The sequence below is a fragment of the Corvus brachyrhynchos genome, unplaced genomic scaffold, assembly GCF_000691975.1.
Source record: "Corvus brachyrhynchos isolate BGI_N302 unplaced genomic scaffold, ASM69197v1 scaffold253, whole genome shotgun sequence".
Taxonomy (NCBI): domain Eukaryota; kingdom Metazoa; phylum Chordata; class Aves; order Passeriformes; family Corvidae; genus Corvus; species Corvus brachyrhynchos.
In genome coordinates this window covers 783,126-801,870 of record NW_008237231.1, presented here as the reverse complement: position 1 = coordinate 801,870, position 18,745 = coordinate 783,126, and the positions used below count along the sequence as shown (strand labels likewise).

General features: G+C 45.3%; 1 protein-coding gene across 1 annotated transcript; it reads right to left on the bottom strand.

The window, feature by feature from the left end:
- Positions 1-8,138: 8,138 nt before the first annotated feature.
- Positions 8,139-18,430, bottom strand: LOC103612480 (vitelline membrane outer layer protein 1). The gene is made up of 3 exons (XM_008630126.2): positions 9,732-18,430; positions 9,054-9,157; positions 8,139-8,507 (listed from the first exon to the last, which is right to left on the bottom strand). The coding sequence occupies exons 1-3, from the start codon at positions 9,900-9,902 to the stop codon at positions 8,213-8,215; spliced, it is 570 nt and encodes a 189-aa protein (XP_008628348.1). The 5' UTR covers positions 9,903-18,430; the 3' UTR covers positions 8,139-8,212.
- Between the last annotated feature and the right edge of the window lie 315 nt (positions 18,431-18,745).

Here is an 18,745-nt window from a genome sequence, read left to right as displayed (position 1 = left end):
TTAAAATAAATACAGAGGTAAAATCCCTTTTCCCCTTCTAACCATGTTTGACTCTTGATTTTAAGACCAGGAAAAGGCATCACTTTCTTTGTAATCTTGTTGTGCTCTTTGTGAGAGCTGAGAGGTCCAAGTGACAGCGTCTGGAGAAGGACTGAGGAGGTCTAGTTGTCAGCAACTGTGTATGAGACACCTAAATGCCAGTAACTGGAAAAATCTGTGTCCTGCTTCCTGCAAGTGCTAACAATAAAAGAAAAAAATGTCATGTCAAAGGTCATGTCTTACTTCCATGAGTTACTATAAACATGCTTTCCTAAAACTCCCACAGCACCAAATGTAATGACTCATTGCCTCTGTTAATTCCTTAATTACAAAATTCCTATGTGGGGGTCTCAATTTTACGACAACACATCTCACTGGCATGACTTTCATAATGACTCTGCTCCATGGCATGTTTGAGTGCAAGCATGGAAATAGGCTGAGGGAAAAATGTTTCCAGTGGGGTTTCTAGTGATAGATGCCTCCACCATCCCAGCTCCAGCACCTACTGACTCAGACCTGAAGAGAAAATGACTGGAAAATTCAGGGGAAACTGCTGTACCTGCCAAGAAAGTGAAGAAAGAAAGCTGTAAGAGTTAAGGGAGAAATCAGTGATGTACGTGGTGGTACAGGCAGAGCCACATAAAGAAAATGACCACTTCCAGGTACATATTCCATCATCATGCACTCCCCAGAGTGCTGCTGGACCCAGACGGTTGAAAATTATGCTGTTTTACTCTGTAATTTGGAAGCCAGAAGGAATTGTAGTTATCCACTTGACCAATGTCCAGTTTTGATCTGAAATTTGCTAATAAAATAACCTGACTGCCTCTAGTCTGCTTGTGTCTGCTCCTATCTGTGGCAGAGCCTTGATTAATGGCTCTGGTGGTGATATTGCTTCTGTGATAGGAGGTCCTGCCAACCTGAAGAGAAGCTAATTCCAAAAAAGAGACAAGGCACAAAAGGGGAAGCTGCTCTAGACGTGCTGGGAAAGTTGATCAGAGGGGATGAAGGAGGAACTCTGATGGCCCTGAAAATACGCTGGGTGAGGTTGCTGAGGGTGCTTGGAGAAAGTACAAAAATGGTTTTTGAAAATAACAAGGAAAACAAAACATTGGAAGAGCAATTGAGAGAAGAAACTGAGAGCAAATACTTTCCCTCTTATTTCCACCCCAATCAATATGACGATTAGGAGAGACAAAAGAGTTTTCAAGAGGTCTGAGTCATCTCTTCTAATGTGGGGGAGAAATGTTCTGCAAAGTCCTCTCTCCTTTTCAGGGTGTGCTTCTGTGAATCAGTCTGCCTAACTGAGGTGGCTTTAGGCCTTGCAGAGAAAATTGGAATTGCATTAAGTCTACTTGCTGCCTTAGTACAAGCAGAAGGAAATGTGTTTGGGGTAGTTGCTGAGCTTGCAAGCACCCACTTTTGATTTTGGTTTCAAAGGTGGCATGTATTACCACTGAATAATTAAAGTGTTGTCCTAATTAATCTGGACCTACAGATCATAGTGTCTCTGAAATACATTTTCTCCATTAATTAGGGATTTTAACAGTGTGGTTAGGTACAACAAAGTCTGCCTTTCCCTGGCAGGGGATTTCCTCTAGCTTCTTTTAATATGATTTTCCAGAAGAAACTCAAATCTGATTTTGTTTTAGAAAACCTTCATTTGGCCAACCATTCCTTGTGAAGCTGTACTAAAAGAAGTTTCTTTAGATGCTTGAGTTGAGGATACAGAAAGAAATAACTGACACACATTCAACCCGAGGAGCTGGAGATGACTTTCCCACCAGCCTTTTATCCAAACAGGTGTGGGTTGCCTAACACATGCAGCTCAGCAATAAAGATTTCCTGGCAAGTCCAAGGACAATACTAGCTCTTGACTTGCTTTTTCTGTGCTGTTCAGGACAACATCACCTAACAAGGACTTGTGCTCATCTATTAATTACGTTTTTCTGTTGAGGAACCTCAGCACAATTTGACCCCTAACACAATTTATTCCTCTTGTGCAAAGGAATGACTCAGGTTTTTGTAGCTGTTGTGCCTGACTAAAAGTATATTACTCACTTTGTATGAAAAATAATGCTGGAGACATATGGCTCTGTAATGGCTGCTCTGCAGCCATTTCGTGGTCTTTGTGTCTCTCTACTATTATAAATCTTGTATTTTTTGAGGTATTTCCAACTCACTTACTGAAATTTGCATCAACTTAATGTTCAGCCTTCAAGACGCTGCCTAATTTTCTTAGAAAAATTATCCAGAAGTACAAAAAGATGCAGATTCCTTAGTCAAAGGCAGGTTCTCTCAAGACACAACATTTCTTCCTCTCAGCATTTTCCAAGTTTGCATGAAAAGCCTTGGGGAGGGCAGCAAATCCTTTGTTGCAGGGTCTAGGTGTCCCCTTACAGTAGACACCCTATGTACATAGTAAGATTGTGCTCGGCCCAAACAGCTTAAAATCCAAAGAAAATGAGGCCGAAACTGACGAAATAAGTGGGGGAAAACTGATGTTTATGGATAACAGGACAAATTTTCCCTGCCCAACTATAGATTTTAAGCTGGACAGGGTGCTGGGCCATCTTGTCTACAGCATGGTTTTGCTGAGAAAGGTTGAACCGGGTGATCCTTGAGGTCCCTTTCCAACCTGGTATTCCGTGGTTTTATGACTTTTCAGCCCAACAAAATTACACTAACATTGGAATGGCTTTATGTTCTTTTTCCCTGTTGCAGTTATGGGGACTTGGTATCTGAAACTGCTACAAGGAGCAGAAAGAAAGATCTGTGATAATGGCATCAGTTTAGGTTTAAAACAGGTTCTTTACCGAGGTGGAAGATGCAAGATGACACTGAGTACTTTTTAGGTCTATTACCTTATTACAGATGACTGAGGTGCATTTAGACAAATCTGTACAAGCAGACAAGCAATATTTAGAGAAAAAGGGCAATTGGGTGCTTAGACAGTAGTTGTTTTTTGACAGGCCTTTGTGATGAAATGGCAAAAAATACCTGCATAATGAGACTTTGGTAGATGTAGTACAACTGCAATCAAGACACAGATATTAGCAAGATGATGAAATTATTGCACCGCCTTGGTGTCTTGTTCTTGTAAAACCAGATGTGAGACTTGAAAGCACCATGAGAACAGCAAGTGCTTTCTTCATATAATAATTTTTCTAATTTTTTAAAAATACAGTTGAAAATAATTCCAGAGAGAAGAGGAATGAGAGGTGATGGTTTTTGCTACTATTAAGACGCTCCTCTCAGAGTATCACCATTGCAGGTTGGTACTAGGAAGCTTTCAAAAGATGTCCTTATCTCTTCAAACCGTAGGAAGAAACCTCATCTTCCCTCAGAGAAATCAGCTGCATGGAAAACATAGCTTAGGCAGAAAAACTCTCCCTTCTTGTGCTAAAATGTTCTGGGTAAAGTGAGCTACTGAAATGGTCGTGAAAGGTCCAGGTGGGTGTAAAGGGCAGCAGTGCTGGAGCTGGTCCCTGTGCACAGCAGTGAGGGTACAGCCTCCCTGGACATGTGTACTTTCCTCTTCTTCAGCAAGGCCACCTTCAGCTTCGTGGACATCCAAGGGAACCTCATGTAGGTATTGGTGAACTGGCATGGGCGGTGTGGGGTCCCTCTACACCTCTTTCCTAGGCTCAGCAGCATTTGGAAGCTACACAGTAGACTGGTTATTCCTACATCAGCTGCTGAATCCTGCACAAGGAAGGTGGCTGCTCTCATGGAAATGTCCCTGCAAACACTGGTGAAGCTGAGCAGAAGAAGGAAATCTCCAATACAGCAGTAAGTGTTAGAAAGTGTGTATCTGAAGTCATGGCTGAGGCTGAACACTATTTTTGCTAGATAATCAAAGAGAAGATATAAAATATCAAGGGATAGAAAGGAAAAAAGGGGAAAAATATTCATACCAAAAGAAATAATGGCTGACACTAGTTTGCATCAGTAGAGATGACAGCCCTTCTTTTACTAATGGACTTTCCAGAGGTAAATTTATCTTGAAATGACACTTTCCAAAGAGCAAAGTGTCTATTATAATCTAATTTAATAAACTGTTAGGCCACCTAAATATGCTTTCTATCTGAATTTTCCACTGGAAACATGTGCTTATCAATTCATTAACCTTCCTTCTAATTATGTGGGTACAGGTAGCACTCTGCTATGGCCCTGCAGAACCACAGCACAAGAAATTTTGCTCAAAGTACATGTTCTTTTGCCCAAAGTACATGTTTGCTTCTGAAAAGGGGCACAGAAAGGTCAGAGGGATGTAGTTGTTTGTACCCTCCCTTGGATTTACTGGAATTGTTACTTACTTGTTCAGAATTAGCTATTACCTCAGTACAGATTTTATTACAGGTCAAAGACACACTTGTGGAAGCAAAACCAAATCTCCTACTAAAATGAAAAATAACAGATAAAATCAGATACAGTATTTCTACTTCAAAGAAAATAGAAATACTTCATTAAAGATGTTCTAGAGGAAATAAGCTGGCTTGGAAGAGTTTTGAACTTTGGGGACATTTGCTTAAGGTGGAGCCAAGTTCAAACTTTGCAGTTTTTCTGAAGGGAATGTGGTGGTCTCAGAGGATGAGAATGCTGATAAGCACCAGAGATCTTCTAGGCTGCAACATCTCACAGTGCAGCTTAGAGTGGAGTCCAACCCCTGCTGCTTTTAGGGAGGAAACAAACTTTCCAAGAGACTGTTGGGGCTGACCACCGTTACAGAGGTAGTTTGTTTGAAATGCTCAGTACCTAGAAGTGAGTCTCTGATATCTGCCATGAACATTTTTCAAAGCTTTGAATAGTGCTATTTCCCAGCTTTAGTATTCATTATTTCAGCTGTGTCATGTGACAGCGATGTCCAAAGGCTGCAAATGCACCAGGGGAACCAAACATTTGAATGAGAATGGGGAAGGTAAAAAAGTTCTGTGTCTTCCTTCAGTACTCTTGGGAGAAACACTAAGAAGATTTCCAAGGTGTTTTTCATCCTGCTCTATTTCATATTTATTCTCTCACTCCAGGAAGGGTGTTGCAGGTGTCATGACAGCTGGAGGACAGGACTGTGGCTTCTAAGAAGCGCACTGTCACCTCCCTCAGCACGTGAAGAGGATGCCTGTTAATGTGCGTGCTCAAGTTGCAGCAAAGATTAGAGCATGGACCTTTGTTCTGCTCCCTGTTTGCACAATGTCAAATGACACAGGAGCCCTGGTCCATTACTGTGGTTTTCATGTATGAATTCTGTCACCAGAACAGACAGTAAGAGTGAGACAGAGCCTCTCTGATAGTACAGGGGCTATCAGGTGCAAATGTGAATGCTGCTCTAAGCAGCTGTCACAGGAACGCTCCCATTCTCCACAGGGCTCTGTCTTTTGCGAGTGAGGAGAGAGGTTTGAGGGAAAGCAGGCATTATCCTGCATATAGCACAGAAGGAAGCACAAAGTTCTGCATAAAAATTCTATGCAGAAGAATGTGTGGGAGCAGTGGGAAAGCAGTGCTGAGCCCTGGAGAGAGAGGGCTAAGGACAAAAGTAGATCTATCTCTTTGTGGGCTTGCTCTGAACAGCTGTGAGCCTAGTGCTGCCTGGGCTCTGGATACTGGGTACCTGTGCTGAGCAGTGCTCCAGGCCAGCATGGATATAACACCAGAATAACAGTAGTTACTTCATTAACAGTTGCTGCTGCACATCACCTGTGTCTTTTGAGGAAGTGTGGCTGTGAATATCTTTACATATCATTTTGAGCTCCGTGCATGTTCTGCCCAGTGAAAAGTGGGGGAAAAGTGGATGCTGCTGGCTACTTGTCACCACAGATGCCTAAAGGCAAAACATGTATGAAGTGAGGGATGTAAGATTAAACATCTCAACCAGCCCATGCTGGTACATCAGGGTGAGTAATCGTGCAAGAAGTAGGACCATTACTGAAAAGCCTTGGATTTCCATGTGGTATTCCATTCAGGTTTTCCTGAGAGAAGAGTGGTCACATGCTGGTGTGAGTGCACAGGAAGTGAGTGCTTGACATGAGCCTTGCCCTGTTCTGGTGGACTGTGACAAGCCCTGGGGTTCACTGTTGTAGACTAGTGACATACACCATACAAAATCTAGTATATATGCTAGTCAAATAATGAATTTGAAGGAGTAATGGACAGGGACAACTCTTCCAGCATTTCACTGTTAGATCTCCTCTGCCCGGAAACTGGGAAATTTATTATTCAAGAGGATCTGCCATGACATTTGGATTCAGCCCAATAAAATGTTTTTATTATGATGGGGAGGGCTGAGTGGGGAGACCATGAAATGACTTTTAAGACTAGTTTTCTTGCAGGAACCTCCTTGTTGACAGAAACTCTTTCATGTTTAATGCCATGTAAAGTGCTTTGTACAGCAACTTGCTTAAGTGAATGAGTAATGAGTAATATGAAAGTGATATAATAATGCAAAGATAACATAAAAACCTTTGAGACATTCATGACAAGAATCCCATCTTTTTGTCTCAGTGTATTTCAGAGTGCCCTAGGGAAACCTTTTTTTCTGGAAGAAAAGCTGAGTTATGCATTTTCCTATTATATCTAATTGTAGAGAGAGATTCCTGTAACAAAAATTGAGATGCCTTTACCTCTTAAAATTGGAAATCATCCATGAGGATGTGTGACCTTATTGCCAGATCACATATTTAGTGTTTCTCTTTTGATTTTAAATCTGGTACTCTCCTGAGATAATAGGTGGCTCTGTGGGGCTTACCAGTATAGGTATGGAATAAGAAAAGCATGTGGAAATCAACCAAACTGGCAGTAAAAATATAACTGCTTGGACTTTCAACCCCGTTTCCAAAAACTTGGCAGAAAGGGTTAAATATGCTCGTAAATATACTTACTGTAAAGCTTTTCTTGGCTGCATGCCAAGTGGCAAGCACTCCCTCTGGATGCATAAGGGCACATGGTGGTACAGCTAATGCTTCAGAAACCTCTGGAACATCTGGGATCCCAGCAGGGATTAAGCAAAGGTAACATCGTCTGTGTGTTCAGGTGTGTGCACAGAAGGTCTCAGCTCACAGGTGTAACTGAGGTCCACTCACAAACTTCCTAAGCAAGACTTACCTATCAGAGAGAATACTGTAGTAAACAAATTTCAAATACATGAGCATGGGAAAAGTGTATGAACTCCACAGAGGATATTCTCCTTCCCTCCTATGCCTTTCTCAGATTTCTGCCTCCTCTTTGCACTCTGGAGACAGAGGAAAGTGTTTGGTTGAAATCCTTGCAATTCTCTCTGGAACTCTCCTAATCCTTGCTGTTTGCTCCTTTCCTTCTCGAGTCCTTCCTGCACATGTGCATCATAATGCTCTCCAACCAACCTGTTCCTGCATAACGCCCTGTGAGACCTGGGTTTGTGGCTGATCCCTGTCCCAACACTTGTTATGGCCACAGTCCTCACTCACAAGGTGTTGCCTACAACCTCAGGAAGTGGTACAAAAGATGAGCTCCAGAGGAGAACTAAGCAGGAGGTTTGGATGCTGAAGGAGATGGTGGTGGGTACAGGAAAGGTACCTATGTACATTTCTAACTGCAATACAAGTGAATTATTGCAGTCTTTGGAACAAAAATCCTCAGGGTGCTTCTGTTGCACAGGGCACCTGCAGATGTTGAGGTGCTGTGCTGAGAAGGCTGGAAGGAGAGGCATGGAGCTGGGACCACAAGCTGCATGGTATATTTGAACTCACTTGTGGATGGATGGATGGATGGATGGATGGATGGATGGATGGATGGATGGATGGATGGATGTCTGATAGTGATCCCTCCACATCCTAACCATTACAATGGAGATAGGATGAAGAGTTCCCCTTCCTCTCCTTTGAAACCACAGTTTCTGCCAGGGCAGATGATCCCTCTTTTACTTCACTGTTCAGCCCTAATAGTCCCACCTCCTGCCTTACCAACAGGTGTGGGAATCTCCTGTGCTCCCTCACAGGAATTTTGTAGGTTATAAATTTTACAAAGCTTAATCACAATAAACACAAAGACCCTTCTTATGAAGTGCTGTAGCCATGGGATCTGGCTACCCTTGACAAAATAGGACAGAAAAAAATTGTACACTGCTCTTTGTGCAAGGACAGATTCAAGGTTTAATGCTGTGCAGCTTTGTAGACGCTGGCATGGGGTGGGGGAGTCAGGTTTAATGACAGCAGAAGACTCTCATGTCATTGAGAGCTGTGTCATCCCACTTCCCCTGGGGTTCTTCCACCTTTGTTTGGAGCCCACAGATGGCCCCAGAGGTGCAGTTGCTGCTCCATGGGCCGTAGTGACCCCCCGAAAGTCCCCAGCCCTCCAGCTGTGTCCCGTTGGAGCAGGCAAACCTCACGTTGTTGACTGCCGTGTTGTCTCGCAGGTGCTGCCACCTTTCCACGCGCAGTGAGAAGGAAACCAGCTGGTTGCTGGAGCAGAGCTGGGCCTCAGTCCAGTTTCCCCACCTGCCAGAGGAAAAAGCAACTTGCCAAGGCTTGTCCAGCCTCTGCTGTGCTGCAAACAACACCACAACCTGCCCGGGGTCCTGGCAGTCCTGGGACAAGGGACCTACACCGGGGTGGCAGGTTCTAGGAGCACCAGTTGCACTCTCCTTCCCCACTATCCCCTGGATGCCCAGCCACCACCAGCTCCAGGCTGCCCTGTTCCTGCAGAAACCCCTTGGCAATTTCAGCTGCTTGCTTTGTCCCTGTTACTTAATGTACTTTCCAAAGTACGCATTTGAGGAAAAGGAGAAAGCACAGGTTTAAGGTCTGTAATTTATGCTCTTTCCTTAATTTTCCAAAGCACTCTTCCTTTCCACGGGACCAGACCTTTACCCTGAAACCTTGACACTTTGTGGCCAAGGGGAACTCACCCACCTCCTCAAGCAGGGTGTTGAGCCACCTTCACAGAGGGTGGGGGTGCCTATGGAGAAACCATTGCAGTGGTTTCCCTTCAAGCTCCCAGAAGCTGCTGCCCTGAAGGAGGATGAGAAAGCGAAGGCTGCTCACCACCCCACAGAGGACTCAATGACTGTGCCGTCTGTGCAGAGCAGGCGGATGCCATTCAGAGCTGTGTCATCACCAAACAGCCAAAACCCCTGGTAGAGCTGGACCTTAGAAGAGGGGAAGAAAATGGGAGAGGTCAGCACTGTCCTCCTTTTAAAAGAGGTGATGAGGCGAGCCCTCGTGATGAGGGAGGGGAGGAGGCTTTGGGGACAGAGCAAGAACATCAGTGCAGCTGAGCAGGGCTGTGAGGCAGCTCCATGGCATTTCTCAGGAAGCCCTTTTTGCTGTTGCCCACCTTTGTTTTTCTCCAAGTGGTGGAGTAAGGGCTCTGGACACAGGAGTACTTGGCAGCTGCTGTCCCAGGCCATGCCCACCCTCTCACCATGTGCTGTGATACCCAGAGCTGGGGTGCTGGCAGATGGGACTTGTCCCAGCCACCTGGGAACAGGCTCTGCTGTACAAACCCCAGGTATTTTTTTTACCCAAGAGACCCCTTTGCTAAGAAATCGCTTACTGGCAGGGAGCCTGGAGAGATTTCTTGCTGAGAAGTCTGCATGATGCAGATATAATACAAACTGCTGTGATGGAGCAAGGTGCTGTGGCCAGCCCTGCTATGACCAGAACAAAATAACATTGTCCCACAGCAGGTTTTTTCCCCACCCTGAAAAAGTCAAAACTTACCTTCAATTCAAATCCCTTTGCGTAGCCACTGGGGCAAAATTGCTTGTGCCCCCAAGAGCCCCAGGGACCTCCATTTGGCACCATGAGGATGGACTCATACTGCCGTGACTCAGTGCCCCAGAGGCAGCAGGAGCCCAGCAGGCAGAGGATGGCTGGGATGAGCAGCTGCATCACAGGGAACCTGCTCAGTGCCTGGAGGTGCTCTCACAGGGGAATTTATTGGCCAGGAGAGTGGGTGGGAGTCTTTGGCAGTGTAAACAAAGCTCCCAGGGAGTGCTCATTGTTGCTATGTACTGCTCCTGCTGACTGCCTGCCCTCAGTGGGGAGGCCTCCTGGTATGCACTGGTTGGGGAACTTACAGCGCTGTGAAAACTTGTGGATGCAAGGGGAGAAAAGGGAGGTGGAGCTGGGATCATTCCCCAAGGTGATGGTGGTTTGGAGGAGAGTCCTGGCAATGCTGCAAGGAGGGTGTTGAACAGAGAGAGGGGTGGGAGGAGAAGTGAAGGACTGGAAGGGGAAGAAACCTCTCAGGGGCTGAGGGAAAGCTTGAGATGAAGCAGTCTCAGTCCTTCACTGTGTAGAAGTCCTCACTTGTTTCCTCCTTGCTTTCCTTCTCTCCTCACCATCTCACTGAGGCTGAGGAAAGTGCCTGCACTGGAAGCCGTTGCATTTTCCTCTGGGACGGGCATTAAGTGTAGGTGACTAAATGAAGTGTGTCCACCTCATAGGATGGGTGCTCCTGCTGCCACCCGCCTCGTGTGGCCCTTGCTGAACTCACTTCAGTTTACTTGCATCTTGTACTGGGGGCGGGGGAGTGGGAGCAAAACTTCATGTGGTTGCATCATCCCATGGAGCTGTGCAGCTCCCAGCTGCCCAGATGTATCTTTAGGAGGTGTGAGCATCCAGAGAGGGCGGGAGTGTCCAGCAGAAGCAGACCCTACTTCTGCTATTGTGCCTTTCTCAGATGTGACTTCCTGTTTCATTCCTTGTTCCTCCAAAGGGATTAGCCAGAGAAGAAACCTCTGCTGACAGCAATATCAAGGGTATCCTGTGAGTAATTTCAGAGTAGGAGGAGCTGCTCCCAGTCCATTGAAGAGTCAGTGATGATGTCACCATGGAGAGTTGTCCTGTGAGGTCTATACTACAGTATAGCAGCATATATTAGCAGTATAATACATAAGTATATATATATATACACATATATATATCAGTATATACCAGCACTGTAAGCACAGCCAAAATAGGGAGAAAGTTATTCCAGGCTTTAATTACTGAAGAATGGAATGGCCTACTTCTGTAAGAGCCACTTAGTGCAGGTGAAGGGGGAAGTGGTGCTTTCAGCTGAAACCCTCTGATGTTACCCCTTGGGTAGAATTGTAAAGGTCCTCAGGTGCTCACAGCACCCCACAGGAGACAATGAAGACAAAGATGTCCTACTATGTTATTGTATCTTGTAGACAGCAGGAACGTGTCAGAAAGAAAACAACACGGATGAAGGGCTGTGTGGTCAGGGTTCTGGTCAGGAGAATGGATAGCTCATGGATATTTTGCCACTCCTGGTGACATAGAACTTTCTAAGCTTGAGGTCTAGACTGGATTTCTTCATTAGAGTGGCTGCAGACACAAGCAAGAGCAATGGGCTGTTGCCAGGTTCTGTGTTCAGTGAAGAGCTGTGAATGAGTGATATTATCAACCCTCTCCATTAACCATGTTGGCTGCATGATGAAGCTTTCAGGATATGTGGAAAGTTAGGGTTGAGCAGTGTCAGCGATACCTAGACCTGTACAAGAATCTTAAAGAAAAGCAGTGACGAAACCCCAAGATGACTAAAGCCAAAAAAAGTGAGATGTTTCACAGTTTGTAGTTATATTCACAGAGCTAAATCTTTCTCTGTTTGAGTCCCTCTTACTGACAGGGCCTGTTTTCTCAGTCTTCTGCTTTCACACATCTCCTGTTTCCTCTCTGTCTAACAGTCTGAGCTCCAGCCCCAGCAGTCCTGCCACTGTAGGTGGCAGAAAGGAGATCTTGGTTGCAAAAAGACCCCGCTCAGCTGATTTTTTGTTGTTCCTTTTGGCTGTGTGGGGAGGAGGTGGCAGAGACAGTGACACTGGGTTGGTGGTTCTGGGATATTCCAGCAGGAAGCAGTGAAAACTATTCACACAAGTAATTAACTGCCTGTGGGAGAAAGCGAACACTGGATGTATTTCTGTAACTTCACGGTGGAGAGCAAGAAAACAAACAAGGAACTAATCTCAGCTTTGTATTTCCCTCTCTTTTCTCTCATTAACTCTTCCAGAGTGATGAATCTTTGTGGGTCAAAGAACTTTCCCTCCCCTTCTCTCTCACCCCTTTCCCTCCAGAAAACTTCCCCAGCTCTAGGAGTAAGGAATGGACTGAAATTGAAATGATGGGATCAGTATCAGCAGCTGAATTTGTGCTGCTGGAGTGCAGGACCAATGAGTACTTTTGGGTAGACCTGCTGATACCCTGAGCATCCAGTGATGTCTCTAACATCCCTGCTAATTAACATTTTATCATCTGGGAAAGCTCTTGCTCTTCACCCACTGCTTCTTTTTCTCTTCAGTTAACCTGCAGGTTTCTAGTTAGGCAGGAAAAGTACCAGCTGGCAAGCTTAGGATGGGTGGATTTTCAATTATGTAACTTTGGAAAGCTGGAGTTTGAACTCAGTGAGTCTGGCAACGTCTCTGCTGGCAAGCTATGGAAGCTAGCAGTAGGGTCATATGTGACATGTCCTCTCTTCTTTTGAACAAGCTATTGGAAGACAGGAGAGCATTAGACTCAGCAACTGAAGACAAGATGGCCAGTGGAGAGCAAAGATCAGTTCTGTAATTTTGCAAACATATAAACCAAAAGGAAATGTCTGTATTTTTTTTGACAAGTTAAGTCCTCCACCCTATGGCAAAGAAAAAGAACAGAGAGTTACAACGAAGACAAAATACTTGAAAACAGTTCAGGCGTTCAAAATCATCAGAAATCGGCAGAACAGTAAAATGTAATCACAGAGCCAAAACATCAAGATTAAAGAATGAAGTGCTTGCAGTAGCCTTATTGACATTGCATGTACACACTGACATTGTAGATACCTAAGTTCAGGTTAGGTGGATTCCCCTTTCCCTAGGGCAGAAGAGATTTTGTTATTTACTGCCCATTTATAAGATGGTGGGACTCTTCAGGAGCTGTGTTCTCCGCTGACCTTCTCCAGCAACATAAACCTTCTTAGATGGTGGTGAGAAACAGTAACTTTATGTTGTGTGTGGGCTGAAAACATTCTTGCAATGGCCTTTGTAATGTCATTGGAGATAAAACCAGTTAAATTCGTCCCACATCTGTAAACTAAAGATAGGTTTTTTTGATAAAAGACCTAGTATCAAGAATTCTCTGGTGCTGCCAAGGGCATCAGTCAGCCTTTGACACTGACTGACATTGTACTCCTGTTGCTGTCATGTCAGTTTAAAAACAGATGCAGTGGCTCAAAAGGTCTCTGCTCCCCCATGGACCTCCATGGGCTCTGTTCCTCTCACATATGTTTACTCCTCTCTCCAGCTGCTGTGCAGGATTTTTACCCTTTCTTAAATACGTTATCAGAGAGGTGCCACCAGCATCACTGATGGGCTCAGCTTTGCTAAGTAATTCCGGGGGCTGGCTGGCATTGGCTCTGTCTGACATGGGTGCAGCCCCTGGCATCTTCTCACAGAAGCCACCCCTGCAGTTTCCCCACAAAGACTTTGCCACAGCACATAGATGCAGCACAGATTGGCAGACCCCACTGCAGTATCTAAGCTGGAATAAGAGGCCTGTAGTTAGGCAGATCACCTTTGGAGCAAATTTTTAAAATTGACCTCGTTTGCCTCTGTTTAACTTTCCAGTAATTTTAAATGACACATTATTCATCACTGCTATGATCTTAGCTCTTCCAGTTTAGACCTCCAGGGTACTTAGTATCAGCTTCAGTAGTTCACTGCTATTCACTCTGTGACTTTTTAAATATCTCTTCTGAAGTAATTTTGAGTTCTACCTAATCTTTGTTAAGAACCCTAACCCCCAAGAATGGCTGGAGCCATCTGAACACAAAGTTTCTTCCACTATGAGCACTGAGCAAATAAATAATTAAAAAATGGCCATATCTGCTATGATCTATTATAATATCAGCTGGTCCAACAGATTTTCTGATGGGGTCCTGAATCTTTGATGTGAAGAAACATTGATAGTGTTAATTCCCTTTGCCATTTGTTCCTCAAAGTGCTTTTTGTCTGCCACGTTTTCACATGCAATCTACTACCAGATATGTTACTTCTATTTTTTCCGTCTGACCACAATAATAGCACTCACTGTCTCCTGCAGCCTCCTTTACCTTATGGTTTAACATTGACAATCTTCTTTTACCCTTCCCCAAGTACAACTTAATAACTTGCGTTTCCTGGTCCTGGACTTCCAGCACCATAACCTTCAGGCCACTCCTGCAGTCAGTCAGTCCACAAGCCCATAGGTTTCCTTTGAAGATTGCTCTTGGGTAGGAAGAATGGAGAAGGACCCTGTGCAGGGTCTGTATCCGTGGTTTTTCAGTGAGCAAGAGGAATAGAGAGCCAGGAACTACTCTGAGCACTCCTGAGGACCTGGCAACAGAGACCTACAGCATTGTCTTAGCCCTGAGATGCAGAGAGAGATGGGCATCCTGCAGCTGTGGTGGTGCCCCACAGCCAGCCTGGAGAGAACACTAGGAGAGTTTTTCTGAAGATCTGAAGAGAGGATGGGGGATGCAAAAGTGAATTAAAATTAACTGAGAATTAAGTACTTCTCTTTGTGTGTGAAATCTGCCAAGAAATTCCTTCCAGGTGGTGAGCCCTGGGAACTTTATCAGTTTTGTTGGTATTTCATACCAAGCAAAGCCATAGCTATCCTGGCATGATGTACTGCTGCCAGCTCTTGCTCACTTTGAAGAGTGAAAATATACAAATTTGACAAAAGGATTTTTTGTGGAGAAAAAGAAATCTTCAAAACTTGACTGGATATGACCTTCAGAAACTTTATCTTCCTTTGAAGTTGTCCCTCCTTTGACCAGGGCGCTCAAGTTCTGTGAAAAAGCCACGTCTGCTCAGATGTTGTTTGGGACCGAACTGGTGTAAAACTAGTGTTTTATGACAGTGTTACTGCCATAACTGTGACAGCAAAATTCTTCTCTGGTCTTGTCCTCTGAGTTAATTCTGAACACATTTCTTGCCTGATTTATGTTCTTCCTCCCAGTTTACACAGTCACTTCTCTACTTTAATCAATTTCCAGACATTATCTCATCCCTTCTCTTTCCTAAACCACACAGATTTATCCTTTTGAGCTCTTCCTTTGCACTTCCTTCTGGTATTTTCTCTGTTGTCTGGGAACTTTGGACATTTGAATAGTTAAATCCCCATTATTCTTGTTTTCAAAGCCTCAAAATTCTTCTTTAATAACATCCCTCCAGTCTGAAAACCAAGTTTCAGATATTCTTGTAGCTGTTATACTCCAAGGGCCCATTTGCTGATTGCAAACAGACAGGAAGAATAAAACCTCAAAACACCACACAAGAAAAATGCCTCAATCACAAATGAATTCTCCTTGTGAGACAGGGTATTGCAAGTACAAGGGCAGGAGGTAGATCACAGAAAAGGAGGGGTTCTTTACTGTCATTGCAAATCCCTCGGTATATCCACAGGAGGAACAATCCTTCTGTGAGCCCAGGAGCCTCCATGGGCACAGCAGGCACAGGGCTGTGCTGCTGAGCTCCTTTGTCCTGAGCATGCGGGAACAGAACCAGCAGAAAGCGGCTGCAGAGGGTGTGCATGTCAATCTTGAGCCTACAGAAAGAGCAGTCACTGGGTAGCTCCTAGCTTTGGAAACGAGAGAGTTTATACTGCAGCAGCATAGGGTAATGCAGCCTCCATAACCACTGCTGCCATCTGCTCCTGTCTCATCTGAGAGCAGCTGTCAGGGTGAGGAGAGCCACTGCTCAGCGCAGCAGCGAAGCAGGAGACTGGCCATGACTGCTGAGGACCAGGGAGAGCTGGGCAACCTTTTTGAGTTGATAGGAGAAACAGACAGACTGGATATAAGTGAGGTCCTCAGCTGGCCAAGCAAAGGTGCAGCCAGAGAGCTTTTCTCTTTTTGTGGTCCCATTTATGGTCCCATGGCTTTTGCCTTTTGACCCCTGTCCTGCTTTGGTGGTCTCCCCCAGGCTCGCTGATAATCTTTGCCCCAGCCACTGCATGCACCGTCCCCTTCCATCTTTCAGCTCCTCTCTGGGGCACGCTGGCACATGGGAGGTGATCTTGATTTGGTGACTGTGTGACACACCCACAGCACAGGGACACACATTTGTGACTTGCTACTGGCTCTGACTGCTAAATGAAGTAGATGATATGCATTATGTGCTACTTTTTTTCCCCTCAGATGGGAAATGAATAATAATCTGAGTTTAGCTTTGTTTCCTCCTATCTCTTGCCTGACCAAATCCAATTTCCACAGAAAGACTTCATGAAGAATGAACAGGGTGGCCTCTGGGAAGAAATTCACTAGCAGGGAAATGCTGGGCCAGGTCATTATTAATGGTTGTCTATAAAATAAATAACAAGCTTATTAACTTTGCAAGCCATAGCAAACTGCAATAGGCTGCAAGTACTTTGGAAGATACCGCTTGAGCTTGACAAATGGTCTTGTCAAATTGGAGAAATAGTTTGAGAAAAATAGGATGCAATTCTGCAGAGACAAGGATGAGCTCCCACTTTCTGCAGAAATAAGCAGCTGCATGAAGAAAAATACTTGCATTGACATCACTCTGCAGAGAAGGGTCTGGGGGTCATAAAAGATCAAAGGCAATGCATGAGTCAGCAGCGTCAGGTCATCTCCATGCTGAGAAATACCAACCAAATTACAGCCTGCAAGACAAATGGAGTGAATTTTCTTCTCAGCAAGTGTGAGCCCAGAGTGGGGCTGCTCTGCTGAGCTGAGGGCACTGAACTTCCAGAAGGATGTGGCCCAATTGGATAGAGTCCAATAGAAAGCAAAAAAAACAGTCAGCAGACTGGAAAACATGACCTGTGCATAACGAGCATGAGAGCTGGGACCGTGTAACCGAGATGTGGGAGGATAGCAGAGAGGGAGTCGTGGGAATAGCAGTTCAGTCAGGGGTCTACAGCCAGTGCTTACCATGGGAGGATGTGGGAAGGACAATGCAGGGAGCTCAGGGGACAAAGTCTACCCCAGGTTTTTCTGTCTTCTTCCTCACTGGGCTCCCTCCATGCCATGTAGAGCCAGGCTGGGTGGCAACTGTAAGGGGTGAAGAAGGTGGCTGTACAGAACTCCTGTTCAAGGGGGAGATGTAGGGGAGGTAGGGGAGGAATGTGTTGGGGAGGTAGGCATTGCTCCAGGGACTTAGAAACCATATCACAGTAGGAGCGCAGTCACGTGAGGCCTGCAGGGAGTGAGAAGGTTCGCAAGTCCCCACGCACTGCAAACAAATCACAGCTGCTGCAGGAGAGGGACAGGATGAGAGCCTGCAACAGTCCAGAATACTGCTGCAAGGTGGAATGGAATGGCCAGGGCTCTGTCTGCCTGAGACAAAGAATAATGGATGAGTACTGCAGCAGGCTAAGACTGACCAAGGAGTACCCTTAATAAATAATTAAGCCTTGGGAGGTTGCAAGATTATCAGTGGAGGATTTTTGGGAAAGTTTGAGCAAACATGCATCAGTGTGCCTCGTGTGCAGTGATTGCTTTGGAGTAGGAATGCACTAGAAAACCTCCTGAACAACTTTCCAAACCTGTTTGCTCTAATCAAATGACTAATTCTGAAAGCCAAGAGCCCATCCTGACCTTCAGGAGGCAGAGCTCCCAGGAGCTGCTCTCCTCTCTGGAGACTCACCGGGCATGTAACTTCTAGGGCTGATGGGGACCCAGGTGGGAAGAGCCTCATGGGGAGCAGTGCAGCTCTCCTGGGCATGGCTCAGTGCGCACCACGGGGACTCTGCAGCCACAGGCTCTCGGCTGAGGTATTGTTTGCTGGAGGTGTGAGTGAATGGACAGGGGTGGGAGGGAGATGCCGATGCTCCCCCTCAGCCATGTAGGATCATGTCACATTTGCCTGTAGGCTTGCTGGGAACACCTTTCCCTGGGGCCTTGCCTGGCTGCTTGCCTCAGCCGCTGCACCACTGTGCTCCCAGGCACCCAAGCCTCTGGGTGCCTCAGAGAGTGGAGTGTGAAATGTCAAGTGACAGGAGTCTACGGGAGCTTCACACTAGTAAATGGGTGAAGGCTGCTGCCAAAAGCATCATTACAAAGTGTTTATTTTCTCTGTATTTCCAGGGTAAAATTGGGAAAATATCAGGAATCCAAGAAAAGGCAGTCGAACAGCTGGGATTTGTTTACGCAAACTGTTGATGGAGAACGTAAGTAACCAGGGCCATGTATGCATTACAGCATGTGCTGTGTTTATTAGATTAAGTATATGAGAATATTAGTAAAATCACTAATTGCATGTGTTACGTTTTCCTGTAAGTCCATCTTGAATTTCCCATCCCCTCTGTAACTGGCCAGCAGACTGGAGGCCCTAAATAATCTTCAACCTTTATTAATACAAGCTGGATTAGAGTTGCAGATAAGAAACTGTGGGACATCAAATTCCTGTTGGAGTCCTTTTCCTGACCAGCAATGTAAGCCTAGCAAAGTGTAAATATCCCCCAAGCAGCAGTGAAGAAAATAAACAAAGAAATAAATCCTGCCTAGCACTGACATGAAAGGAATACCATGAAGCCAATTTTCTGGGATACTTGGCACTTTCTTCCAGCTACAGCATTGTTCATGGAGCTGGGTGAGCCCGTGAACCTGTCTGAGCACTGGCACAGATCTGGCTTGGGTTTTGGGTAGGAAACTCCCTCTCAGACTGGCACCAGCTCTTTTTTAAGGTAGGGATGGGAGGTGAAAGGACATTTGGGGGTGAAACAGGGAAAAGGAGAGTAGAAACAGT

Bases quoted from the DNA above. Each gene is read 5' to 3' on its own strand.
- LOC103612480 (XM_008630126.2), bottom strand. From the start codon at position 9,902: ATGCAGCTGCTCATCCCAGCCATCCTCTGCCTGCTGGGCTCCTGCTGC. The intron at 9,158-9,731 runs GTAAGTTTTGAC...CCCTCTTCTAAG, and splicing joins CAAAGGGATTTGAATTGAAG to GTCCAGCTCTACCAGGGGTT. The intron at 8,508-9,053 runs GTGAGCAGCCTT...TTCCTCTGGCAG, and splicing joins ATTGAGTCCTCTGTGGGGTG to GTGGGGAAACTGGACTGAGG.